The sequence below is a fragment of the Humulus lupulus genome, chromosome 2 (assembly GCF_963169125.1).
Source record: "Humulus lupulus chromosome 2, drHumLupu1.1, whole genome shotgun sequence".
Classification (NCBI taxonomy): Eukaryota; Viridiplantae; Streptophyta; class Magnoliopsida; order Rosales; family Cannabaceae; genus Humulus; species Humulus lupulus.
Window position 1 is genome coordinate 52,503,227 of NC_084794.1, and position 27,928 is coordinate 52,531,154.

A 27,928-nucleotide genomic window follows, 5' to 3' on the forward strand; every position below is an offset into this window, starting at 1 on the left:
AGGATTAATGTTTCTTAGGAGCATGATGGGACAATTATTCATTAGTAATAATTCATGAGGCGAAAGTCCATTAGGCATTATTGTGTTTCATAAATCTTTCATAACTGATTGCTTAGTTTTATCTATTGTCTCATCTACATTGTAATATCCCTGGGCTTCACCTGGAAATCTTTGTATTAACAATGCATTTATTCCATCGACAAAACTATTCTTTGGTGTTAGTATGGCCCAGTTCATCATAGTTGACATATTTCCCAAATATTCTTGAATTTTGTGGAAAACGTCTTGTATTAAGTGATCTAATGAAGTCTTGTCATCATCATAGGGAACAAGCATCCCATTTGGTATTTTTATGATTTCATCTTTTGTGGTGGGTGGCAATCCATTACCTACTGCTAACACATAATTTGAAAATATTGGATCTAATCTTGCTCGCATATTTTCAGTTAGTCGAAACTTAGTCAATGTAGGCCACAAGTAAGAATGAACCAGACTGGAATAAACCTACTCTTATCTAGTTCCTTTGCGGACCACAGGTAATACTTGTCAAAAATCTCCCCTGAAAACAACAATCTTTCCACCGAAGACTACGTCAGAATCATTGATGTCTCGTACCATTTTGTCTAATGCCTCTATGTGTTGTTTTCTTGTCATCGGTGCCTCATCCCATATTATTAATTTTGCTGCACGAAGAAGGTTTGCGAGTGCACTTTGTTTGCTCACACAACATGTGGTTTTTTCGTCAGTATCAAGTGGAAGCTTAAAGCGTAAGTGAGCTGTTCGACCTCCTAGAAGTATAGATGCAACCACACCTGATGAAGCAGTTGCAAGTGCTACCAAGTTTCTTGATCGTACTGTTGCCAGAAGTGCCTTGTATAGGAATGTTTTCCCTGTCCCACTTGTGCCATCTACAAAGAATGCAACATTTTGGTTTGATAAAACTTTTTCCAACACTACATTATACACTTGTTGTTGCTCACTATTAAGTGATCTTGAAGATGTAATATCTTCTTCTAGAATTTCAACACCCAACTCATCATCGATTTCTCTATATTGAAATTCATTTCCATCGAAAGAAATGTCTTCATCAAGAAGATGGTAAGAGTTAATGTTTTTCCTCATTGATTCAATTGTAGAAGAGATTGATCTTAATACGTGATATCTTGTAGTCAATGTAGAATCTTCGGATAATTTGAAATCAACTGACATATCTTCCTCAAAACGTTCCCAAAGGTCTCTTGGATTGGTTGGATTACAATATAACAATATTGTTGTGAACAGTCACCTCAAACTGGATGGAATTTGATATAAAGATGCCTCATGTAAACATTCTTCTAAGCTACTATCTCTTTGTAACAAACCATGCATTGTTACTGCCTCACGAAATGTGGGGCCAAAATGTCATCGACTGTTCTAAGATCTTCAAAGGACAGTGGTCCCCTTACATGGTTTAGCAATATCCGCATAAAATAACGCTCACCCTCAAATGGATTTGCTGTAACAATACGACCTATGACTGTTTTTGTTTTTCGGGGAGTCCACTCTTTGTGTTGATGGTTCCAAACATAATATTCTGGAATTTGTTTGTACAGTAATTTCTTTGGATTTTCATCTACTCGATTTAATGAAAAGAATTGTGTTAGCATAGTTTTTCCAAGAACGGTCTAAATTGAGGATGTTAATTAGATCGATGTTTGCTCGGAAAGTGACCGGGTGTTGATCCTCCAGATGTAAATGCAAACTATACACTGTTGGGGACATCTCATTGATAATAAATCCATATATTCTCCACATTGCTTCTGGGGGAGCAATCCATTGGGCTGACTGGAATTGTTGGATTTCATCAACTTGTTGATTGTTTGTTTCAAAAACCAAGTTGAAAGCGACACGATCATGACCTTTATAAATGTACTTGTAAAGATATTTCACTACTTTTATTGTAGAAAAAATCTCTACATTAATGTGAGAGTCAAATGTTGCAAGGAGATACGGGTTGTATGGAACAACCCAACGACTATCTAGATTTTGTCCTCGACCCTTCACAGTCATTCCATTGTTTGAGCGCCTATATATTGGGAAGCAATCGTTTCCAACAGTTGTTGCAGATGCATAATTCTTTGGATAATTATTTTTGCATCCACGATTTCCTTTCATGCAAACATTTGATGGATTCAATATTCCACATGGTCCATGCATCATGTGCTTAACAATAACGTTATGGAGGTGGATGTTTGTATTTTTATCAGGTATCTCTGCTGATACGATCTCATCAAAAGATTATGGTGAGTGGAGTTTCCACTCATTTTGTAAGATAATTAAAAAGTGGGCATGCGGAAGACCCCTTTTTTGGTGCTCAATAACATAGACATATGCTGAAACTTTTCCGAATATTTGCCTTTTGAATAACTGGTCCTTTAATTCTTCCAATTTTGCATGAAAAACTCGAGCAACTGAATCAGGTCGAGTTTGAATCTCCTCGTGTGGACTTAGTCCATTTGTAATTTCTGGCCAATTTGGATTGCATGTCATCGTTAAGAAAGTGTCAGATTTGCCGTAACGTTGAACTAAATCCATTGCTTCCATATATCTTTTTCTCATGTCTCTTGGACCTCCAATAAAAGAAGATGGGAGTATAATCTGTTTCCCAACATTAGAAGGATTTGTTTCCCTAAGCGTAATTGTATCAACAATACCTTGATATAACTCTGATCGAATACGTTGTTGCTTGCCTCTAAAAGAATCTAGTCTTGAGGTCTCGATCTTCACATGCATATCTACTACAAATTGCTGCAATAATCGACCAGAAAACAACAAAATTGATCTGACATTTTCTCTTATTTGCAACTTGTAGCAATAATATTCGCAACATGAAACTATTGGGCACTTTCTTTGTTTGTTTAATCCTAAAAAAGTTGAATGTGAAGGAAATGTTACTAACTTGGATGTATATATACTAAATGCATTTTTCTAAATTTTTAATACTATAGTCTAACCTCGCTCTTCTGTTGCAAGTAGTTCTTCTGCAATGGCTGATTCTTAAGGATTTATTGATGGGTTTGTTTCGTTGTACTTTGATCTGCTTCCCCTAATCATTTGAATCCCTTGATGCCAACCAGTATCACCGAAAGGAAATAATATCGGATATTGCAGTGGATCATAACACCCAAAGTAATACTGAACTTTATAATTTCCACCAGAATGGTTATACACAAGAATGTTACATCCTCTTGGTTGATCTCCGTCATCATTTTCGACCCATATCACTGCAACTTGTGAGGATGTAGGAGCATTGAATACACGTTGATCAAGCCCAACATCTGTTTTTATATGAATGATTTGTTTTTCCAAATCAGGGAGATCTCCAAGTGAACGAAAAAAAATGGAATAAGGATTGATGTGAAGAATATTGATGAGCTGGGTTACAATTGATGGCTCCATTCTGTTTGAATCAGAAATTCGATTTTGTAATTCATGCTCCGTGTCGTAGAAATACAATTGGAGATAAGAAGGACGACTATTGGAAGGGAGCAAGTCGTTGATATAGTGATAGATTTGTCCTTGGGTTCTGAAAGTATATATTCCTCTATTTCTTCGATAGAGTTCTTTATTAAAATTAACACCGAACGATGTAAACGCAAACTTATTATTATAAGTTCGAATGTATGTTCGGAAATGTTGAGAGTCACTACTGTTGGATGTAAACAACGCATAAAGCTCATTTGGTACATTATTTGTGGCCAGAGAAATTTTTCCATCAGCACAACAAAACCCAGTTGTTTCATGGCAGAATCATTTTTCTTTACAATGTCGACAGCTAGGCACTAATGGAAGTGAATATGGTTCAGATGGCACTACGTTTAGCAATTGTCTAAATCTAGTAGAACACATATGCGATTGACCTATTTTGATGAGAATGACTAATTAGAAAACAAAATGAAACTGTCCATATTGTTTTAATGAATAATTTTGAAAAACTAACTAATTTTATATTAATTCCTTACCCCTACAAGGTCTTGGTATGTTTGTTTCATAGATTAGATCCTTTCGAACAAAATATGGGTCCTATTCATGAAATTTTTTTGAAATGTTAAGAAAAAACAAATAGACGAATGGTTGAATTAGTCTACTGAGAAAAATAATTTCAGGAAAACCTATTGGATAAATACATTTATAGATGAATTTGGCTCTGAATGAATTAGCCCGGTGCCATTAAGATTGGGATATATTAAGACTTCACAAGACGATCCCTCTTCATTGATGTCAGTATGAGTATGAGAATTTCATTGTCTCTTTGATACTCTTTGAGGAGGACTAACATGTTCAATATTGTTCGTATATTGAACACCAATATTTGAATGTTGAGTAATCAATAATGTCGTACGATCATTATCAAATGTGTCCAAATCATCGTTATTTGATGATTCGATATCATTTATACGAATTGAATTGGTTTTTAATGCTTTCTGTTTAGCATATCTCTCTCTTTGTTTTCTACGAATTTTTTCTTTTTCTTCTTCCGGAAATCTTTATATGAAATTCTTCTTGTAGGTTGTTTGTCATGATCTTCAAAAAGGAAAAAATTTCAAATATAAAGTTCATAATTTTTTTTAGGTTTATAATTTTTTAAAACTATTATTAATGAAATCTTACCATTTCCCATTATGTCAATGAATGTAGTATATGTTTCAACTGCAAGATATATTTCTACAGGAAAAAAATAACAAATGTATCATATCATAGTATAGATTAAATAATTAAATGATAAAATATGTTTTCAAATATACTAATTAACTAAATTTTCATACTCTAAGAAACTTCCAATTATTTATGTTATAATTAATAATTAATATTTTAATACTAACCTGGTAGCACTCAAAGTATTGAAGGTGAATAGAGATGAGTGTAATCCTGAAAGTAAAATTATAATAATAATAATAAAGTTAAATTTTTAATGTAATTATTATTTTTTTATAAGAATTTGTTAATCCACCAAATTATGTTATATATATATATGGAAATTAATAACAATAATATTTATATATTTATTAAGATATACAATTTATATATTATGAATATTATTATTAATATATATCCAATTTTTGTTATCCAAAATAGCATAATTATTAATATTATATGATGATAATAATATCTTCTGAATTTTGTCCACTTAGGTTATTTAATTTTAATTAATTTAAATATATATATATAAAAAATTTGTTTATCTAAGTTAAAAATTTTGGGTATAAAATTTTAGTTATTAATATTTTGTACTATAAATTTTGGGTGAATTCTAAGACCACATTAATATTAAACTCAAAACCCTACTATTATTATAAATATTTAAACACTACTATTATTAATAAAATTGCACATTACTTATTAAAGGAAATATTGAAATACCGTATATGACCAGATCTACAAGAATCACCACAAAACATAAAGAAAACAACCATAAATTCTACCTTTTGAAGCCCTAGCTTGGAGATGTATTCCTTAGCTCTTCAAAGCCTTCCCTCGGTGCTCTAAACTCTCAAAACCAAGCCCCAAGTCCCACATGCATATTTTTAAGAAAATATTAGGGTAGAAAGAAACTAGACGAGGGACAAGAACATTCAAGATTACAAAAACCTCTTACCTTGCTTTATTTGATCACAATGGTGCTCAACCTTGAGATCCAACTTGTAAAGGCTTCTCTTGAACCCTAGAACACAAGAACAAGGCCATGCATGTCTTTTAGATCACATGCATGCCCAAGGAACCCTAGGGTTTCGGGTTTGAAGAAGGAGAAAGAATGAATCACAAGAAATGATTTCACTTACCTTGAGCTCGGTTTCGCTTAGGAGGGTACACTAGCTTCAAATGAGTCCTTCCTTGAGTGAGAAAGGGAGAGGGGCGAAATGAGAGGGAGGGAGAGAGCCTCTAATTTTTCTTTTTAGAGTTAGAAAAATAAAAGGGAAGGGAGGAGAAAGGGTGCCTCGATTTTGGGGAGAAATGGTAGAGAGAAAATTGTTTTGAGAGGAAAACAATGATTAAACCCTTAACTTGTGAATGGGTAAGACTCTTTCTATTCTCTTTAGGGTATGTGTCCTAGTTCTTGAGAGCTCTAGGACCTAGCCTTTCTACTCACCTCTCTCTCTCTCTTACTTTTATGCCCTTACTTATTTTACCTCACATTTAAGGAATCCAAGGGTCCTTTGGGAATTTTGTGCTCTAAATCTCCCTTAACTTTTAACCTATAGTTTTTAATCTCCAAGCAAAATTAATTTGTGACCAAAAATAAAAATTGTCACAACATCACATAATTTTGGCAATTTATCACATATTGACCAAAATGCCCTTAAAGGCCTGAGCAAGACAATTTTCATTCTTAAGCCTGATTGATTAGAATTCAAACCTGAATCAATTCTCTTAAAATTTATTGGCTCAACAATAAATTCCTAGTTGTCAAACCAAAATTAATATTTTTATGTCATAGTATTTCCTATTTTATTTAATCCTAGATTTTTCTCCCATTAGGGTTATCCCTTGGTCCAAGACCAATCTTTCTTTGCATAAAACCAGATCCTTTACCACATCATAGCGGCTATAAAAATTTACGAATCATCAAAAATTTATATAATAGCATTTGTCAAAAAAATATTCCACATAATTCTTCACCGGCTCCAATCGGCTACTAACGGGTGTTCAAAACACGGGATGTTACATGTATAATACCACAATGGTTTGTAAACCATGTGAGACTATATAGATTTTTTTTTATTGTTAATTAACTATTTCTTTTAATAAATGTTAAATAAAAAAAAAGAAAATATCACAAAATAGAGAAAATAAACCATGTGATACTATAGAGATTTTTTTATTGTTAATTAACTATTTCTTTTAATAAAGGGTAGTCAACCATTTGGTACCCTGTGTTTTTGCAAAGTATTATCTTGGTACCTTGTGTTTACAAATAATGCTTATTTGGTACCCTGTATTTTGAAATTGTACATATTTGGTACCCTGCATTTTAAAATCGCACATATTTGGTACCCTGTATTTTAAAATTGTACATATTTGGTACCCTAAACTCAAATTTAATAAATAAAATTTTACCAATTTAATCAAATTACTCTCAATCATACGATCTACAAATTATATATAACTGCTGATAGTTTTGTCATATTGACAAAATTTTATCAATTAGTATACCAAATATCTATGTTTTCAAAATACGGGGTACCATATGAGCATTATTGAAAACAAATGTGTTGACGCGGTTCTTCGCCAACAGGTAATTTAAGAAAAGAAGAGAAAGGGATTAGTGCTAATAATGAACCGAAACAGATATGTGATCTTTTAAAATGAAATGGTGACTCAAGACATGGTTTTTAAGTGGTTCAAAGGTTAAAATCCTTCTACTCCACTAGTCAATATTATTGCTCTATTCTGGGTATACGATTACAGGATATTTCTTACAAGAGATCATCCAACCCTTATCAACTCCCAGGGTCTCCATATTTATAGGAGAAGGCACCTGGGAGTTGGTAAGAAGGTCATCCCGTGACCTTCTTACCTATCGTATCAACTCTGTGACATTCATGATTAATTCCAAAACCTGACACATAAGTGTGGTCAAATCAATAGGTAATGAGATAATGGGCCGCACGGCCCAACCTAGTCGTGGGTGTCTGAATACGCACGTTCCTGGTGCGTGTCCGAGAAGTCAGGGGCATATTAGACACGCGATGTCTGATATATGCACGTTTACCTTGCGTGTGTTGACTTCACAAAGGGTCATAGCCTCCATATTCTGCTCATACCACGAGCTGGATACTTAACTCGACCTTCGGCCTTTAGAGTCCAGGCTCAAGTCTTAGGCAATCTTGGCGAACCCTTTGGTTGCCCCGAGCTAAGGATGTACGACCTTATTACGGAAACTCCGGTCTTGGGGAGGTCCACGAGATAATCATGATTAGGCCGCAGCTCAGCTTGCTAATCAGCCCGTGGGAAAATCAGGGCGTACATCTGCCCCCCAAGCCCCTGCTCGTGGTATACCATGTCGTATAAGACCACAGTAGGGGCTTTTAGGCTTCCCCACGAACTCTTCACATTCCACCTCTTACGCAGGTGCCTGATACGTGGAACATCGTGGTTGGTGACGGTACGTCTTACGAGAACCGCATTTAATGGCCTAGCCTATGCCCAGCCGTCGTTTCGTATTTCAAGTGGAGGGCTTCGGATCCCTCATCAGGGCCATCCAACGGCCCTCTACATGTGACCCTTCACGTATATAAAAGGGGTGGCCACCCTACGCATGGGCCACCCTTTCATTTGAAATTTCTGAGAACTTCTTTCCTTCTTCTCTCTTCATCTCAGAAGAAAAAGAAACCCTCTTCTCCGTGACTGCCATTCTCAGTGTTCAAGAAGCTCAGGCGTGAGGATTCCTTCGAATCTTTGGAGACAACAACTCCTACGAAGCTCCAATCTAGGCGACACCTTCACTTACCTCCCAAACAAACACTGTAAGTCTCCTTACCATGCGTGTTTTGAAAATATTTTTCACTGTAGCTTAGGTAAATATTTACTGTAGCCACATGCAAGGGTTTACTGGTTTTTGTGGGTATGAAGGGTGAAAGCCTTTTAGGTTAGGGTATTTTACTGTAGGAAATCGTTTAGGAGTATGGTTTATAGGATGCATTTTCTGGGGAAAATTTCTGGGTAGGAGTTTTGGAATTTTGGGTGCAAAACCAGGTAGCTTAGGGGACACGCTTCACAGGTGGTTTTGCAATTTTTGCCTACTGAAACTTTCCCCCCAAGGAAAATTTTATCCTGACCCTCCTGACACATGAATTCCGAGTAATCGGGGATCTGTTGGGAGCACAGGCGCATGTTCATTGAACTGCGTGGTCCCACTCTTCGCGGGCTGGGCTTACCTTAGCTCGTGCAAATAACATTTGATTTTTCCTCATGCTTGGGTCGACTTTTCTAAAATATTTTCTTTTTGTTCGTTAGGCGACCAGATGGCACCAAAGAGGAATGCTTCCAAGCATACCGTCAGCAGCTCGGCCTCCCAAAAAGACAAAGGAAAGGCGGTGATGCCGGACTCCCCAATCCCCAACTTTGGTCCGGCAGTGGAGCAGGAGCTCGAGTTGGCTCCTGGCGCGTTCTTCGAGGCGGAGAAGATCGTCTCAAAGATCACCGACCAGACGAAGATCAATAAGATATTCCTCTCCCACAACATCACGCTGGGGAGGACATCAGTGATTGCCCGACCTCCCGCGGAAGGCGAGCGGATCTGCGCGCCGCTCGATGAGGCATTCGCGGCCTGGAGCGGCGAGCATTTCAAGGCGGGGGCATTCCTCCCGCTGGACCAGTACTTCGCTGACTTCCTAAATTATGTGAAGTTGGCCCCATTCCAGCTCCCCCCCAAATCTTATCGGTTGTTGGCGGGGTTGAGATATTTATTTTTGAAGCACGAGTGGGAGGTCCCCACTCCAGCGGACATTTTGCACTTCTTCTTCCTCAAGGCCAGCCCGGATCAGCGGGGGCGAGGCGACGAGTTTTACTCTGAGTTGCCCATCCACCCCAACGACTTCAAGGATCAATTCTTCATGTCGACGGGGTTCAGGAACTGCGAGCTCCACTACTTCAATCGGCCTCGTAAGTGTTTTTCATCCTTAGCTCGTAAGTTAAGTGTCGTTTCAGCTCCTCCCGTATCCCTTTCGGACTTAGACTAATTCTGCAGCCATCTTCGCGAGGACAGAGAAATCTATGACCCTCGGGGCCCAATACGAGACACTGGCGAGCTTGCCCCCCAGTGAGAAAGATTATCGCGTGCTCGTAACAGACGAGACGATGGTAGCCTACAAGCTTATTTTCCCAAATCAGACTTTGAACCTCAGGAGGCCCCGGGGGCTTCCCCCAGCTCGCGACACCAAACCCATCATCGTGGAGGAGGTCGCGGGAGACGAAGTTGAGGAGGACGAGGACGACGAAGTTCCCCTTGTGAGGAACAGGAAGCGGGCTTTGGAGGTCGCCAAGAGGACGGGCGAGGAGAGGATCCAATCCAGAGCAGCCGCGGGTCCTTCTGGCCAAGGTAACCCTTACATGTTTAGGAGTCTAGATAGGGCCACAGCAGACCCCCGGCTGGCTAGGTTCAATCCTAGGCAGCTCATCCACCGTCACCGAAGTAATCCGGACCTGAACACCACCCTGCTCCACTGTGTCGACCGGCTCGTGCTGGACTACCAAGATAGCCGGCCTAGGGGTACCGTAGTAGTAGATAACACCCTAGCTTTTAGGTCGATCCTATTCGAGGAGTATGGGACCAACATTCGGTCATGGCCATCACTCCGGAGGGGCGACGTAGCTCCGGGGCTTAGGCAATATGTAGAGGAATCTAGCCCTGAGTCAGCCTCGGAACCAGAACTTGCGCCAGCTCGGGAAGTAATCAACTTAGATTCTTCTTTTAGTCTGGGGGGTAGGATTCCCTTTAGTATACACATACTTGAGTTTTTCCTTTTCCCCCCTTGTTTTTGTTTGTGTGATTGTTAACTTTTACTAATTATGTCTTTGATTTGACAGAAGAGATGTCTCAGCCTGAGGAGAGCCTGCGATACGTTCTTCGGGGGGAACCTCCCAGCAGGGGCCGCTGGGCCAAAAATGAAGAGGCTCCGGACGTCTAAGCACGCCGCCGGGACCCCCACCAAGTCTCCTGCAAAGGAGAAGGAGTAAGCCCTAGCTGCTCAGGTCGTGGGAGCGGTCCCTCCTGCTGCAGGGGGAAGCAACATGCCTCCACCTCCCCCACGAGCTCTGGCCACCGCCCGGGACGCAAGAGCGGAGCTTGGGACCTCGGCGATTGTACCCTCTGAGGTACGCATCCCAGTCAATCCCCAGGATCTGGAGAAGATCCCAGAGGCCTTCCGGGGAACGGTGTATGAGTCGGCGAACTACGCCGTCAGCCACATCTACAAGTTCAATGAGAAGGAGCTTCGGGCCATCGAGACAATGAGCCCGGTGGGCGTGCTGGAGTCTTCACTGGGCATGACCCTAACGGTAAGCTGACTTTACCCTTTCATGGCTTTTTATTACTGCACTTTGCCCTGTTTTTTCTTTCTTTTTTCTAAGGCAATTGTCTTTTCACCTTCGCAGAGCGCCGTTGCCTTTCATCGGAGCATCGCCAGGACCAAAACTTAGCTCGAGGACATGAGGAGCGAGCACCAGAATACCCTGCAGGCGGCTAAGGATGCCTTGGCGACCTCACAGGTCAAGTTGGAAAAAACCCGCTCGAAGGTCCAAGAGTTCGAGACCTCCCTCGCCACCTCGCGGACAGACCTAGATGTCGTGAAGGCTAAGGCTCAGGCCGCCCTAAAGGCCGAGCAGACAACTTCGGAAAAGTCCCTGGAAGACCTGTTCTACCATTGTTGGGCCTACAATCCAGACGCTGACTTCTCCTTCTTGTCAGTGAGCCTCTGGGAGTGCTTGCTGGTGAAGTTCCAAGCTCGCCTTGATAAGGAACCACCCTCCGAGGCCGGGGAAGGCTCTGGCGCAGCTGAGCAAGGCGAGACGGCGACCTCCAAGGGGCCACCTGGTGGAGCTTAGGGCGTTTCCTCTCTTGTGCCCTTCACTATTTTTTAATATTTTTTGGGTAATCTTTGCATGAGGTGCTTCCACCTCGAGACAATTTGATTTAACGTTTTTAATTGATCCTCTTTCTTGCCCTTACGCATTTTGGTTACAATTTTTTGAAAAACTTAGTTCGTGTTAATTTTATCCATATCTCGAGCTCTTTAGGAAGAACAACGATCAACAGATTTAAATCAACTTCTAAGTTTTGTGACCCGGTTATGACCAGGAACTTATTTTGAAAACTTAGTTCGCGTTAACTTTTATCCATATCTTGAGCTCTTTAGGAAGAACAACGATCAATAGATTTAAATCAACTTCTAAGTTTTATGACCCGGTTATGACCAGGAACTTATTTTGAAAACTTAGTTCACGTTAACTTTTATCCATATCTCGAGCTCTTTAGGAAGAACAACGATCAATAGATTTAAATCAACTTCTAAGTTTTATGACCCGGTTATGACCAGGAACTTATTTTGAAAACTTAGTTCGCGTTAACTTTTATCCATATCTCGAGCTCTTTAGGAAGAACAATGATCAATAGATTTAAATAAACTTCTAAGTTTTATGACCCGTTTATGACCAGGAACTTATTTTGAAAACTTAGTTCGCGTTAACTTTTATCCATATCTCGAGCACTTTAGGAAGAACAACGATCAATAGATTTAAATCAACTTCTAAGTTTTATGACCCGGTTATGACCAGGAACTTATTTTGAAAACTTAGTTCGCGTTAACTTTTATCCATATCTCGAGCTCTTTAGGAAGAACAACGATCAATAGATTTAAATCAACTTCTAAGTTTTATGACCCGGTTATATCCAGGATAGGACTTAGTTAGCGTTTAATCCTTATCAATATCTCGCGTTTTTTAAGAAAAACAACGGTCAATCGATATGAATCAACTTCTAAGTCATTAAGGAGACCTGGTTATATCCAGGTACCATATGCCCCCCAAGTAACTGGGAAAGGGTCTTTCGTGGTTACTTTAGATTACACTTGCAAACATGTACAAAAGCTGATCTTCATTAATACATAAAGAATGGCCTTCCAGGCCTTACAAGTGAATCATTGATAATATTTCTTTAAGTGGATGGCGTTCCAAGTCCGCGGGACCGCCCCTCCATCAAGTCGAGCTAACTTATAAGTTCCCTTCTTAACAATTTCGGTGACCTGGTACGGTCCTTCCCAGTTTGGTCCCAAGACTCCATCTTTGGGATCTTTCCCGGCCAGGAAAACTCTCCTTAGGACCAAGTCTCCAACGCTAAAGGCGCGCTTTTTGACTTTGGTGTTGAAGTAGCGAGTGATTTTCTGCTGATAATGGGCGAGCTGGAGTTGCGAATCCTCTCGCCTTTCATCAACTAGGTCAAGGGAATTGCACAGGAGCTCGTGGTTGCGGTCCTGGTCGTAAGATTGGACCCTATGCAAAAGCACCTGAACCTCCACGGGGAGGACTGCCTCACTCCCAAAGGTTAGGGAAAAAGGAGTATGACCCGTAGGAGTCCGATGCGAGGTCCGGTACGCCCATAGGACCTGGGGGAGCTATTCTGGCCAGACCCCTTTCGCATCATCTAATCTCTTCTTGAGGGTCGCCTTTAGAGTCTTGCTGACAGCTTCGACCTGGCCATTCGCCTGAGGACAGGCCACGGAGGAAAAACTTTTCACAATCCCGTACCTTTCACAAAATTCGGTGAACAGGTCGTTGTCGAACTGAGTACCATTTTCGGAGACAATCTTCTTGGGCAGGCCGAATCGACAGACAATGCTATTAACCACGAAGTCAAGCACTTTTTTGGACGTTATCGTTGCCAAAGGTTCTGCCTTAGCCCACTTCGTAAAGTAATCGATGGCTACCACGGCGTAACGGACCCCGCCTTTTCCAGTGAGGAGGGCGCCAACCAAGTCTATCCCCCAAACGGCAAACGGCCATGGGGACGAGATCATCTTCAGCTCGACTGGAGGAGCTTGGGCAACTGCGGCGAATCACTGGCACTTGTCGCACTTCTTCACATATGAGATCGAGTCTTTGGACAGAGTTGGCCAGTAATACCCCTGCCTCAGGACCTTTAAGGCCAAGCTCTGCCCCCCCAGTGTGGTCTCCGCAAAAACCCTCGTGCACCTCCTGCAGGATGGCCTTTGCTTCATCTAGAAGAACACATCGTAGGAGGGGCAGGGAGTGTCCACGCCGGTATAACACCCCATCTACTATCGTATACCTCGGAGCTTGATAGAGTACTTGCCGTGCATCATTTCGACCTTCAGGCAGCTTTCCCTCGACGAGATACTCAAGGATGGGGGTCATCCAGGTCGGCCTGGCGTCGATCATCTCGACCTCTGTCCTTACTTCTTCTATACTTGGTTTCTCCAAGAATTCTACTGGTACTAACCCCAAGGTCTCCGTCTCCCCAGAGGTGGCAAGCTTGGCAAGAGCATCTGCGTTAGCGTTCTGCTCCCGAGGTATCTGTTCGATCGAGCCTCGCTCAAACGCGAACAGTTCAGCTTTCACCTTTGCCAGATAAGCGGCCATCTTGGGTCCCCGTGCTTGATATTCTCCCAGAACTTGGTTTACCACAAGCTGGGAGTCACTGAAGTACTGGACGGAGCCCGCCTTCAACTCCTGGGCTACCCTCAGCCCGACCAGCAAAGCTTTGTATTCGGCCTCGTTGTTGGAGGCCTTGAACCCGAATCTCAGTGCCGAGTGGTATCTGTGTCCCTCGGGGGATATCAAAATGATTCCAGCTCCGGAGCCGTTCTCGTTGGATGAACCATCCACAAAGATCCTCCACGACGCCTGGGACGAGGTGACTGTTGGAAAAAGCTTATACAGGATCTTTATTTATTTTCATGTATATCTAATATTAAACAAATTAATACAAGATAGCCTAAAACATGTTTCTAAAATTGAATTCAAGAGAAACAAAGAATAGAATACTTACAGTATACGCAACGGAATTAAGAGTCCTTCCTTCAGTTTCTCTAACTCTTGTATCCTCTCTGTCGCAGAGTATTATCAAGAAACTGAACCGATCTTCTATTTTCTTCACGATCTTCCAATGTATCCTTAGAACCACCTAGACTAGTGTGGGAAATTCTCAACACATGAGATAGATATAGAGAGAAGAAGAGAAAATAACAAAGAGGTTTAGAAAATGACTTGTGTTTAGAGAGAATCTAAAACTATCAGAAAATCTGACTTGTGACTTATCTGTCGTCTCTAAAATCTTCTCTTTAAGCACTCCTTTTATAGACTCAATTAGGCCATTTAATTTAATTAAAAAATCAATAAAATAACAGTCATTTTGAAGCCCTAGGTCGAAATTATCATGGGCTATAGGCCCGTGACATTTCTCATTTGATTATAAGCCCATTGGACTTAAAATCAAGGCCTGTATTATTTTCTATTGATTTAATTAATTAAATAATTATTTAAATCCTGTATCAAATTAATTATTTATAATTTGAACCTTGATTTAAATTTATTTATTAATTTAGATACCAATTTATCTTAATTAATAAATCTGCCATAATTTCTCTTTTCTTCTCAAAATTACACAACTCTGTGAAACTATCCAAAATTGACCTGGTCAACTTTGATAATTCTAATTGATGATTAAATCAATTAATTGAGACTATCTAGATGATTTTATCCAAGGTACAATGGGGACCATGGGCCTATGAAATCAAGCTCCAATAAGTTATCATAAATCTAACAAATAAATTTACTAACTTATTAATTCCTCGTGACTCCACTATAGACTTGGAATTGCACTCTTGAATTCATAGAACGCTCTATAACAAATATAGATACGCTATTAATTATCCATTGTTACAACCATAATTTTCACTCAATCCTCTATAGACGGTCTACAATGAGATAGGACTAAAATACTGTTTTACCCCTCATTGTATTTTATCCTTAAAACACTTAGTTCCTTGTAAATGATATTTCAGTAAACTAATTTAATTACTGAAATGAGATCTCTATCATTTAACACCTTGAACCAAACTAAAAGGAAACCATCGTTTCACTTCTTCATCAGAAGCTATAGATGTTCATATCTATGATTAACACTCCCACTCAATTATACTACCGAGTTCCCAAGATGTAAGTATGGGCTAGTCCATAGGGTAAGCTGGTAACGAACAAGTCAAAGAACTCAAATAATACAATCAGTTAGAATACTAACCACTCAGAATTGAGATTGAATTGACCTATGGTCAACTATATGATATGACTAGAATAGATAATAACGGCATGTTTACTTATCTTATCAACTGTCAATATCGGTCCTGTCCGATGTAACATATACATCCGATCTTATCTACTTTGCTAATGTTCTGGAAAGAACATAACATTGTAATGTGTAAGTAGATCATATCGTAGATTGGCAAGTCAGTGTAAATCCGGTGCACTGACTAATCTTAGGACTAACTTATTTTGAACATATAATCATATTTATATTCCACTGTGATTACGTCACTATAAATAAGATTAGCTATATGCTCGGGATTTAATAGAAGTTTATATTTAACAAATAATCATGAAAATAAAACATGTGAGCAAAGTGATTGACCAAGTCAAAAAATGATTTCTATTCTTTTATTGATAATAAAATGAGATTACAAAGAATTTAGGTTTTAATTAGGGCATAAAACCCCAACAGTGACCTGGGGTGAGTCTTCTGCGGGATCCTCCTGGAATCCCGTGCATTCTGTCATAAAATCGTCCAGGGCCTGACCTTTTATAGCAGTTCACGGAGTGTACAGAATCTCGAACTGACTGAGTTCGATGGCCCACTTTAACAAACGTCTCGATGCTTCAGGTTTTTGCAAAACCTGCCTTAAAGGCTGATCGGTCATGACGTGTATCGAGTGGGACTGGAAGTACGACCTGAGCTTTCGCGAGGCCGTGATAAGGCAGAACGCCAATTTCTCCATCAACGGGTACCGGGATTCAGCTCTGAGAAGTCTCTTGCTGATGTAGTAGACTGGTCTCTGAACTCGGTCTTCTTCACATGCCAGCACGGCACTAGCTGCATCCTCAGTGACAGCCAGGTAGAGAAAAAGAGGCTCTCCCGCTTTCAGTTTGGATAATACGGGTGGCTCGGGCAGATGTGCCTCCAGGTCGAGGAATGCGCTTTCGCACACTTCTGTGCATTCGAACTTCTTGTTTCCTCGGAGCAGGTTGTAGAATGGCAAACACTTATCGGTGGACTTGGAAATAAACCGATTGAGGGCTTCCACTCTTCCTGTCAGGCCTTGGACATCTTTTCGCAACCTGGGCGAGGGAAGCTCGAGCAGTGATCAGATCTTGTCGGGCTTTGCTTCGATTCCTCGGGTATTGACTATGAACCCCAGGAATTTCCCTGACGCGACTCCAAAAGTGCATTTTTGTGGAATGATCCTCATGCCATATTCCCGCAGTACCTTAAAACATTCTTCCAGGTCGGAAGCATGGTTATCAGCAATCTTTGACTTGACTAGCATGTCATCAACGTACACTTCCATGTTTTTTCCGATCTGTTCTGCGAACATTCTATTTACTAACCTTTGGTAGGTAGCTCCGGCGTTCTTCAGCCCGAACGACATGACCTTGTAACAATAGACATTAGTCGGGGTCATGAAGCTGGTGTGTTCCTGGTCCGCCAGATTCATCGCGATCTGATTGTATCCTGAGTACGCATCCAAAAATGACATGAGCTCGTGCCCCGCCGTGGCGTCCACCAACTGATCAATCCTTGGCAATGGAAATCAATCCTTGGGGCAGGTCTTATTCAGGTTGGAGAAGTCTATGCAGGTCCGCCATTTCCCGTTAGGCTTTGGAACTAGCACGGGGTTGGCGACCCATATTGGAAACATGGCCTCGCGGATAAAGCCGCATTTCTTGAGCCGGGCCACCTCTTCCTTCAAGGCTTCAGCTCGAGCTGTTCCTAGGCGTCTTTGCTTCTGGGACTTGGCGGGAATGCTTTTATCCAGATGAAGTGTATGCATGATGACACTCGGGCTGATTCCCACCATGTCCTCATGGGACCATGCAAACACGTCCAGGTTATCTCGCAGAAATTTAGTCAGCTCCGCCTTCCTCTTGCTACAGAGGTTTTTCCCGAGCTTGACCATCCGTGATGGATTCTGCAGATCGATGTTCACTTCCTCGAGCTCCTCAATCGCCTGGAGCTTGGATCTGTCTTCGCCTATTCGGGGGTCAATGTCCTCACTTAAGACGAAATTTTCCCCTTCGGCACTTTGAGGTTTTTCAATCTCAGAATCAGCTAAGGGTTCCTGAGATTCCTCTTCACCATCTTGAATGGCCATTGCCAGCTGCCCGAGTTTAGACTTTCCCTTCATGGAAATGCTGTAGCATTCCCTGGTAGCGAGCTGATCGCCATGGACAGTGCAGATTCCCGTGGAAGTAGGGAATTTCATCGCGAGGTGGCGAATGGAAGTGACGGCCTCAAAAGCTATGAGCGTAGGTCGTCCCAAAATGGCGTTGTAGGCCGCGGAGCAGTCAATGACCACGAACTCGAGAAGTTTGGAGACTGTCCGAGATCCTTCTCCTAGAGTGATCACCAGCTCGATCGTCCCTATTGTTGTTGATCCCTCTCCCGAAAAACCATACAACATCATGGAGGTCGCCTTTAGATCGGCGACGGTCAAACCCATCTTTTCCAATGTGGATCGGAACAGGAGGTTCACCGAGCTCCCGATGTCTATTAGTACCCTCCTCACCCTCTTATTGGCGAGCTGAACTGCCACAACCAAAGGGTCATTGTGAGGGAACTGGACATGGCTCGCATCTTCCTCCGTGAAAATGATCGGTTGCCTCTCCAACCGCTACTATTTTGACTGGCGCTGCTCGGGGATGAACTCTACTCCGTTATGAGCCTTTAGTTCGTTCACATACCTCTTCTAGGCGCCTCTGCTCGTGGTGGCCATATGCGGACCTCTAGAGATGGTGGATATCTCTCCTCCAACCACGGGAGGAGGGACGTCCTGATCTACCCGAGGCCCGGGCTGACTGGCCGGGACTTCTGGAGCAGGTCGACTAGCTGGAACCCTGTTCCGTGCATATTGAGCCAAGGGTCCGGCTCTGATGAGAGTCTCGATCTCATCTTTTAAATGCCTACAATCGTCGGTATTGTGGCCAACATCGTTATGAAAACGGCAAAACTTGGAGGTGTCTCTCTTCCCCTTGTGGTGCTTTAATGGCTCCGGCCTCTTCCAGGGGACTCGAGTAGAGTTAGCTAGGAAGATATTCTCCTTAGACTGGGTGAGCTCTGTATAAGTCGCGAAGACGCGCTTGAATTTGTCTATAGACTTATTCTTCTTTTGGCCGTGCTGACTGTTTTTGCCATTTCCCTTTCTTTTGCCTCCACTGGGCTGGTTGTTCTGTGTGACGTTTTGGGTCGCTGCCACGACCTCCGTCCCCACTCCAGCGAGCTATTCGAGGACCTGGCTGGTTCCCGTAGCTGAGGCTTCGGCCTCCTCCAAGTTAATCCATTCTTGGGCCCTGTTAAGGAATTCGTTAACCGAGCTGACTCCCTTCCTTTATATATATCCTTCCAGAGGTCTCCTCCAACGAGGATTCCGGTTCTCATGGCCATGAGCTTGGAGCTATCATCCGCGTCTCTGGCTCGAGCAGCGACGTTCGCAAATCTGCTTAGGTAGGCCTTCAGAGTCTCACCGGGCTGCTGCCTCACGTCAGCCAGGGAGTCAGCCTGAACACGGGCGGCCTGGGAGGCTCGGAATGCCCTTTTGAAGTCCTCCGAGAAAGTCTTCCAGGAGCTGATTGACTGTCTTTTACTTTACTTGAACCGCTGCCTGGCAGGTCCAGTCAGTGTGGAAGGGAAGATTAAACATCTCAACTCAGGGCCAATGTTGTGGGCCATCATGAGGGTGTTGAACATCCCTAGATGGTCCGATGGGTCTCCGTCCCCATTGAACTTTGACAAGTGAGGCATACGGAAACCAGATGGGTACGCCGTTGCTGCTATACTGGGGGCGAAAAGTTCCATCTCGTCCCTTGAATCATATTCATCTTTTTCTTTTTCTGACAGGAGCTTCCTCATCAGCTCCTCCATCTGAGTCAGGCGCTAGAGGGTTTGGTCCTGATGTCCTTGGTTATTCCGGGGCTGTTCAACAGCTCCGGATCCATTGTACATATTTGGTGGGTTATTGCCCCTCCTATCTTGGGATAGGTTATTTGGGGCATTCCCTCCGTTACGTACTTTGGATAAGGCCCCCCCTGAGCGAGCGTGACCATCTCCTCCTGCTGGTTCCCCCCTATGGGAGTTAAGGCGATCTCGCAGGTCGCCTCCCTGGGTGGTTTGATGACTTTGTGCCGAACTCAAACGCTGACGTAGGTCTCCCCCAGAGAGATCACTCTGGCGACTGCTCGTCTAGTGGCTCCTGTTAGATCGGCTTGGAGTCTGCCCTTGGTGCGGATGATCTGGGCTTTCCCTTGGCGCCCTGCTACGCCGGGAAGGTCCAGCTGATGGCGAGTTTCTCCTACTACTCCCATAGGCTGGGATATCTCAGACGGGCCGAGGAGGAGACGGGTACCTGATTGGAGAAGGAGGATGCCTGACTGGAGAGGCGATCCTAGTTCCGTCAAGACGGATCAAGTTCGGTGGTGGCCTTTCAGCCCTGCCAACCTGCTGGTCCCGTGTCTGACGATCTGGACGAGGCGCAGGTCGGTTGTTGGGGACGGGCCGATGCTGCGAGCCCTCCCCGGATCTCCTTCGAGAATTTCCTCGAGCTCCCCTGGGCGCTCTCGAGGATGGCTGAGAGCTAGGAGTTGACGTTCTAACCGAACAGCTGTATTGCTGTTGCCTGGCTTCAGGCATTTCTTCGAAGCTTGCCTCTTGGTGATGTGATGAAGGAGTGGAATTGGCTGTCGGAAGTCTATCCGACCGGCTATGCCTGGACCGGTTACCCCGGCGAGACTTAGGAGCCTCGCCTTGCCTCTCTTCGACGTTAACGTCAGTTGTGAGAGGGGGTAGTCGGGCCAGCACATCCTTGATCTGCTGGTTAGCTATTGCTAGCTGGCTCCTCAACTGAGCGTTCTCCATCTCCACCGCCGTGTAATAACACGGGTTTGGATTAGGTGGCCGGGGGGCCGAACTTCCGGTGTCATCTTGGCCCACCGGCTACTTTCCTAGCCGCTGCTGGGTCTCAGGAACTTGTTCACCAGGGGTGGCAGTATGATGAGCCTCCTGCCCATCATGTTGCTCGGTCTCGTTACCGTGCCTGGATCGAGTAGTCACCATGGTTGGATTTTTGCGACAGAACTAACCAAACTTGCTCTCAATGAAAGCACCAAACTGTTGACGCGGTTCTTCGCCATCAGGTAATTTAAGAAAAGAAGAGAAAGGGATTAGTGCTAATAATGAACCGAAACAGATATGTGATCTTTTAAAATGAAATGGTGACTCAAGACACGGTTTTTAAGTGGTTCAAAGGTTAAAATCCTTCTACTCCACTAGTCAATATTATTGCTCTATTCTGGGTATACGATTACAAGATATTTCTTACAAGAGATCATCCAACCCTTATCAACTCCCAGGGTCTCCATATTTATAGGAGAAGGCACCTGGGAGTTGGTAAGAAGGTCATCCCGTGACCTTCTTACCTATCGTATCAACTCTGTGACATTCATGATTAATTCCTAAACCTGACACATAAGTGTGGTCAAATCAATAGGTAAGGAGATAATGGGCCGCACGGCCCAACCTAGTCGTGGGTGTCTGAATACGCACGTTCCTGCTGCGTGTCCGAGAAGTCAGGGGCATATCAGACACGTGATGTCATAGCCTCCATATTCTGCTCGTACCACTAGCTGGATACTTAACTCGACCTTCGGCCTTCAGAGTCCAGGCTCAAGTCTTAGGCAATCTTGGCGAACCCTTTGGTTGCCCCGAGCTAAGGATGTACGACCTTATGACGGAAGCTCCGGTCTTGGGGAGGTCCACGAGATAATCATGATTAGGCCGCAGCTCAGCTTGCTAATCAGCCCGTGGGAAAATCAGGGCGTACAAGATGGTACCATAATGATACTTTGAAAAAACAAAAGGTACTAAATGAGTCATTTCTCTTTAATAAATGTTAAATAAAAATTAGAAAATATCGCAAAATAGAGAAACTAGAAGAGGTTGATACCTCATCTCCTAAAACCCTCCTTTATATAGATAGTACTATTACTTTTTTATGGATATTTTATCTTAATTAAATATATTTATATATTGATTTAGAAATATAGATAGAAAATTCCATTTTTTTTCAATATATAATATAAAATTTACAAATTTAAATGATATAAAAAATATATACTACAAAAATTAAATATGAAAAATATAAATTTGTTAAAAAAATATATGTAAAATATAAATAATATATTAAATTTGATAAACTAAAAAAATATAATTATGTGGTATTTAAGCAAGATTGAGTTAAATCAATCAACCATATAAGAAAAAAAATACTAATATTCGGACAAATCAAAGTTATTAAATGATATGTTATATATAGACTAAATGTATATAATACCACAATGGTTTGTAAACCATACGAGACTATATGATTTTTTTTAATTGTTAATTTCTTTTAGTAAATGTTAAATAAAAAGTTAGAAAAAAAGCACAAAATAAAGAAAATAGAAGATTAGAAGAAGAGAGTATCACCTCATCTTCTCAAAGCTCTTATTTATATAGATACTAGGTAGAAGCAACAACGTACAATGCACGTTTGCTTAGCTTTAAAGTTGTAAACATTGTCTATAATTTTAATAAAAACTAGTTTACTGTTTTTTTTTTAAATATACATATAATAAAATGAATTATAATTCTATAGTATACATAAATATTTATATCAATAATCTCTACATTTATGACATCTAAAGACAATGTTGACATAGATATATATATATATATATTTACATGACATATATATAAAATACAATAATACTTAAAAAGAAATTAATAGTAGAAATAAAATAAGAATAGAAAAAGTCACAGTGTAGACAATAGTATACATGCATAAACTATTTTTAGTTTCTAATGTATCTTACAATGTCTTATGGTGAATTTGATGAAGAAAAATAGCTCCAATCACTTGATAAAAAATAAACTACCACACAAATTTATAAGATAAAAAAATAATATATGCCTTTATTATTTTTAAATAAATATGATTTAATTATTTAAATTATCATAATATATCTTAAAAATATCATTTTTCAATTTATTTATTTTTGTTTAAGTTTATATTTATTCTAATTTTAAATTTGGGAGTGACAACAAAAGATTATATATTATATGTTTAATATAATATTAAGTTTAAGTTTAATTAAATTTTATTTTAGTTATAAATATAATGTTTTATTATTTTTAAATAATTATTATTGTAAAATATCTCAAAAGTATCATATTTTAATTTTTTTAATTAATTATTTATTTAAGTTGAAGACATGTTTACAATCTACCGTTAAATATAAGAATATTCCGTAAAAATTAATGAAAAAAAAATAAAATACGTTAAAACAAAAAAAAATCGTTATCTACACACTTATTATATTAAAGAGATATAGATTCATTTTTTAATTTATTTTATCGTAAAAAAGAGATAAAAAATTGTAAATTCATATGGGAAAATTATGTTTCATATTATTGGTATGCTTTAATTAAGATTTAAAGGAGGTTCAAATTTTGTTTGAAGAGAATTTTAATGGGATTCCAATGCTCACACCAGTTGATTAAAGAACGTTTGAATCTAGTTCGATCATGATTTCAATATTTTATAATTAATTAATTTATTTCAATTAAGGTTAGAATGAAGTAAATTGAATTATATATTGGAATGATATTGAAATATATGCTTGGCAATATTTGAATTAAAACTCGTAAAAAGAATTTCCAAAATTATTATTAGTAATTATTTGTTAGCTCATAATTACTCAAATGAATGAAGATGAGTTTTTAATGCACAATAATATTAAAACAACACATTATTTAACGTTAGGATCTTTTTTTTTTTGGGTCAAAACTCAAAAAGTTGTAGCAAATTAACGTCATAATTTACTCATCTTTTTATTTTTAACATATCTACAGTAACAAGATGAAAAAAATAAGAAGAGGGTTTTTTTAAGTTGTAATCCTATTCTTTATACTTTACAATATTTAGGTCCCGAAAGTTGATTTTATATCAGTTAGGTCCTCAACATTTTCCAATCGTATCATTTAGGTACCTAAATACTAGTTTTATTTTATTTTTCTTTCAAAATACATAAATAAAATATAATAAATGATGAATCAATCTTAAAAAATAGTGCACCACTAAATTTATGACCATACCAAACATGATACTGAAAAAATATATATTTTCATGATATTTAAAAAAATATTTAATAGTTTTACAAATTAAATTAATTTTTCCTAGAAAAAAATTCATACTTTTTTTTAATATTAATAATTGAACTATCATGAGACATATACATATTTATTTTTATTTTGTAAATCTTTTTTATAATTGAACTTATAGCTAATTATATATAAATATATATATATGCACATAAATAACTTTATATATACTACTAAGTTTAAAAAATATATATATAAAATAAATATAATAAAAATTGATAATATCAAAATAATCGAGATAATATAGTTATTAATATTAATTATAAAACAACAATGTAGGTAGATTTTATTTTAATGAAACATTAATTTGATTTATAAAAATAATAAATATTTTTAAAAATGCCATGAAAATATTTTTTTTCTTATTTCATGTTTGTTATTGTCATAAATTAAATGTCAAAATATTTTAAGAATGATTCACCATTTATTTTTGTTGTTCCCCAAAATAAATATGAACTGAATTACTCAGCCCGGGGTACAGCTGACAGATAAGCGTATGGAGAAAGTGTACAGGTAGAACATTTAGCTAACTCTGTTGTGAGCAACTCGAGTCAAACTTGATAGTACGACAACCAAATAGTCTCCAATTCGCCTCTTGCGCCAACAACCTAGTTCGAGATGGGAGATGGCTAGATCACCTTCTAGACTAAACTTGGCCCGTGTCAAGTTAGGTTAGCTCTCCGACATCCACCTCGAAGGAAGTGTTTAGCTCGTGGAAGCCTGATCATGACGCATAGTGAAGGATCCCAAAAGACTTGGAGATTCTTATACACTCATTAATGCCCAGATTTTATTATACATTTTTTACCTGAGATAACATATGTAAATTCCATAGGCAATCACATCCCTATGTAAATGAGAGATTATTCTGCTTTATTATTTACAATATTTATGTATGCGGTTACCCAAAACTGTCTAGGAAAACACTCTATAAATATTAGGGTAATGAATAGAAAAAGGGGCTGCTTTTTGATATACAGAAACTCTGCTGAAATTGCAAGAAACAATTTCACCCAGAGCCTTAAAGAGATTAATAAGATTGTCTTGTGGACTAGGTGGATTTTAACCACTGAACCATGTTAAATTGTGAGTGTTTGTGATATTGTTTATTTGTCTAATCACTGTTTAGTAAGAAAGCCTAACATCTCTATTGACCTGGTTTTTCACCAACAGTAGATTAATAAATCTAATAGTGATATTAGTGCTAAATTATAAACCGTAATGAAATAATAAGAACCATTTCGCACACGCATAACTTTTACGTGGTTCAGTGGTTAAAATCAACCTAGTCCACAAGACAATATTATTGATTTTCTCTCACACAATTTCTTCAGAGTTTTAGTAATACAAAAAGACAGTCCCCTTCCCTATCCATTATCCCTAATATGATAAAAGAATAGAATATAATCCTGCTATCTGGGATAATATATGATAGATATGCAATACAACCTGGGCATTAATGAGCGTATAAGGAGCCTCTGAATCTCTTGGGATCCTTCAGTATGCATTCTGACCAGGTTTCCACGAGCTGGATATCTCATCTGAGCTAGTGTTCAAAGACTATCTGATCCTTAGTTTGTATTAAGCTCAGAGTGCCCAAATGGGGATCTGGCTATTTTAGGTCTCGAACTGGATTGTTATCCTAAGAGGCGGTCTGATAACAACCTATACGTCGTGTTTTTAGGTCTCGACTCGAGTTGCTCACATCATTGTTAACCAGAGGTTCCACTCGGCTGCTTTTCCATGTATTCATCTGCCAGTTGTACCCGAACTGAGTGACTAGACCTGTGCTAATTTTTAGGGTACAACAATCTCTGTTGTCGGATTTCTTAATCCACTGTTGGCAAAAATCCACGTCAATAGATTTGTGCTTTCATTGAGAGCTTATTAGTACTTAATCCCCCATGCAAGTTTCACCCAACACTCACCATGATGGTCGCCTGGTCTATGCATGACAACGAGATAGAACAACCTGATGATCAGGAGGTGCATCATACGGCTGTTCCCGCTGGAAAAGGCCCAGATGCTCAGCACTGTTCTGGAAAGCAACATGTAAGCCAAGACTATTCTGGGAGCTCAGCATCACGCCCACCAAATCCCAATCCGGGGTATCTGACAGCCATTGAGATGGAAAATGCCGAGTTAATGAGCCATCTCGCTAAGACTAACAAGCAGATTGAGGAGATCTTGTCTCGATTACCCCCTCCTGCAACCAATGTTAATATCAGAAGAAGGCAAAGTGGGTCCCATAGGTCCCACAGGAATAACCGACCCAACCACAGTCACTCTGCCAGAACTGCAACTCTGAGCTCCATACCTTCAGAGCGGAATCAGCGAGATACTCAACCTGCCAATACTCATAGGAACCATCGGCCCCATGTCAGTTGACCTGTTCGAACTGGGACCCCGAGCTCCGTGCCTTCTGAGCAGATTCCACAAAATGGTTAGAACAACCCAATAAGGCGAGCTGGGACCAATTTGAGGAGGCAAAACATTCCAGAAAATCCATCAGTGCCACGGTCAGAGCTTCCGGCATAGAGAAATGAACCGGTTCTACCTCCAACAAGGGATATTAGGATAGAACAAGGACAAGCTAACCTAGTGTGCCCTGATGGAACAAGGATAGCTTCACTGATAAGACATCCGCCATCACTGCTTCGACTTACAATGCCACCTCGCCCACAGAGGAATGCTCCAGCTCGAGGGGATAGCTGAAGGAATCCTACCCCCTAAAAAGACATCTATGTCCCATGACCTCGCGCTAATAATCCAAGTCCTCGATCCCAGCCACGGGCTGTAAGTTTCACTAACGGAAATTACTGGATGGAGAGCTAGGGTGGTGGCAAGTCTGAGAGAGACCTGAGGAATCATTTGAGCTCTGCACAAAGTCTTCGTTCCAACCCACATCTCGATCGGCGTGATCATTTGAATTCATAAAGAAGATATCCAGATCGCCATGATGATTTGAGTTATACTTAGCACAAGGGAGATCTATCTATTGTACACGACAATGGGAATGTCCCACCTAACCAAGCTCAAGCTTGGAGGGAAGACAAACCATCTAACGTGTACAATAGGATGAGGGTTAATGATCAGATCCCAAATAACCTAGAGGCCAAGGATACAACCCTCAAGCGACTGGCCTTGATGGATGAATAGATGAAGAGACTTCTACTTGGAAAAGGAATCGATGATTGTGATTACGATGAGGAGTTCGAGCATTTTGCTCCAAACATTGCGACAGCTCCGTATCTTGTTGGCTTTAGGATGCTGACCATACCCGCATATGACGAAAACATTGACCCGTCCAAACACCTCGGGACGTTCAATACATTAATGATGGTCCACAATGTCGGGTTCGACTTAAGATGTAATTTGTTCCCCGTAAATCTGACCGGACCCGCTTGATTGTGGCTCAACAAGTAAAAAAAAAACATCCAATCACCTCGTGGAAGAAAATGTCTTTCAAATTTAAGAGACAGATTCGAGCTTCAAAGGAAACTCGCGTTGAGGCTAATTCGCTGGCTAACATAAAAGAACAACTTGGTGAGTCCTTGAAAGCATATATGAACCGGTTCAACAATGCAGCAGCACAAGCTAGGGATGTTAATGATAGCTCCAAGCTCATGGCAATGAGGACAGGGATCACGATAGGAGGTGATTTATGGAAAGAAATTTAGCGAAAAGGAGTAAAAAGTGTATATGAAATCCTGGCCCGAGCTCAAGAATGGATAAATCTAGAGGAGGCGCGATCTGTTGTCGCAGGAACCAGCCGACCCTTGTTCAGTTCGCTGGAGCGGTGGCGGATGTTGCAGCTACGACTCAACTTGCTACCTAGAATAACAGGCAGGGAACAATAAGCAGAAGGGGATTGGTGAGGGCAACCAGAACGAAACCAAAAAGAACAAGCTC

General features: G+C 40.4%; 3 protein-coding genes across 3 annotated transcripts; all 3 read right to left on the reverse strand.

Moving 5' to 3' along the window:
* Window positions 1–546: 546 nt before the first annotated feature.
* LOC133814253 (uncharacterized) lies at window positions 547–1,209 on the reverse strand. Its single transcript, XM_062247242.1, has one exon. It carries the CDS (start codon window positions 1,207–1,209, stop codon window positions 547–549), a length of 663 nt encoding a protein of 220 aa, XP_062103226.1.
* Window positions 1,210–1,608: 399 nt separating this feature from the next.
* Window positions 1,609–2,199, reverse strand: LOC133814254 (uncharacterized). Its single transcript, XM_062247243.1, has one exon. It carries the CDS (start codon window positions 2,197–2,199, stop codon window positions 1,609–1,611), a length of 591 nt encoding a protein of 196 aa, XP_062103227.1.
* Window positions 2,200–2,277: 78 nt separating this feature from the next.
* On the reverse strand, window positions 2,278–3,438 carry LOC133814255 (uncharacterized). Its single transcript, XM_062247244.1, has 2 exons — window positions 3,114–3,438; window positions 2,278–2,903 (listed from the first exon to the last, which is right to left on the reverse strand). The coding sequence occupies exons 1-2, from the start codon at window positions 3,436–3,438 to the stop codon at window positions 2,278–2,280; spliced, it is 951 nt and encodes a 316-aa protein (XP_062103228.1).
* Between the last annotated feature and the right edge of the window lie 24,490 nt (window positions 3,439–27,928).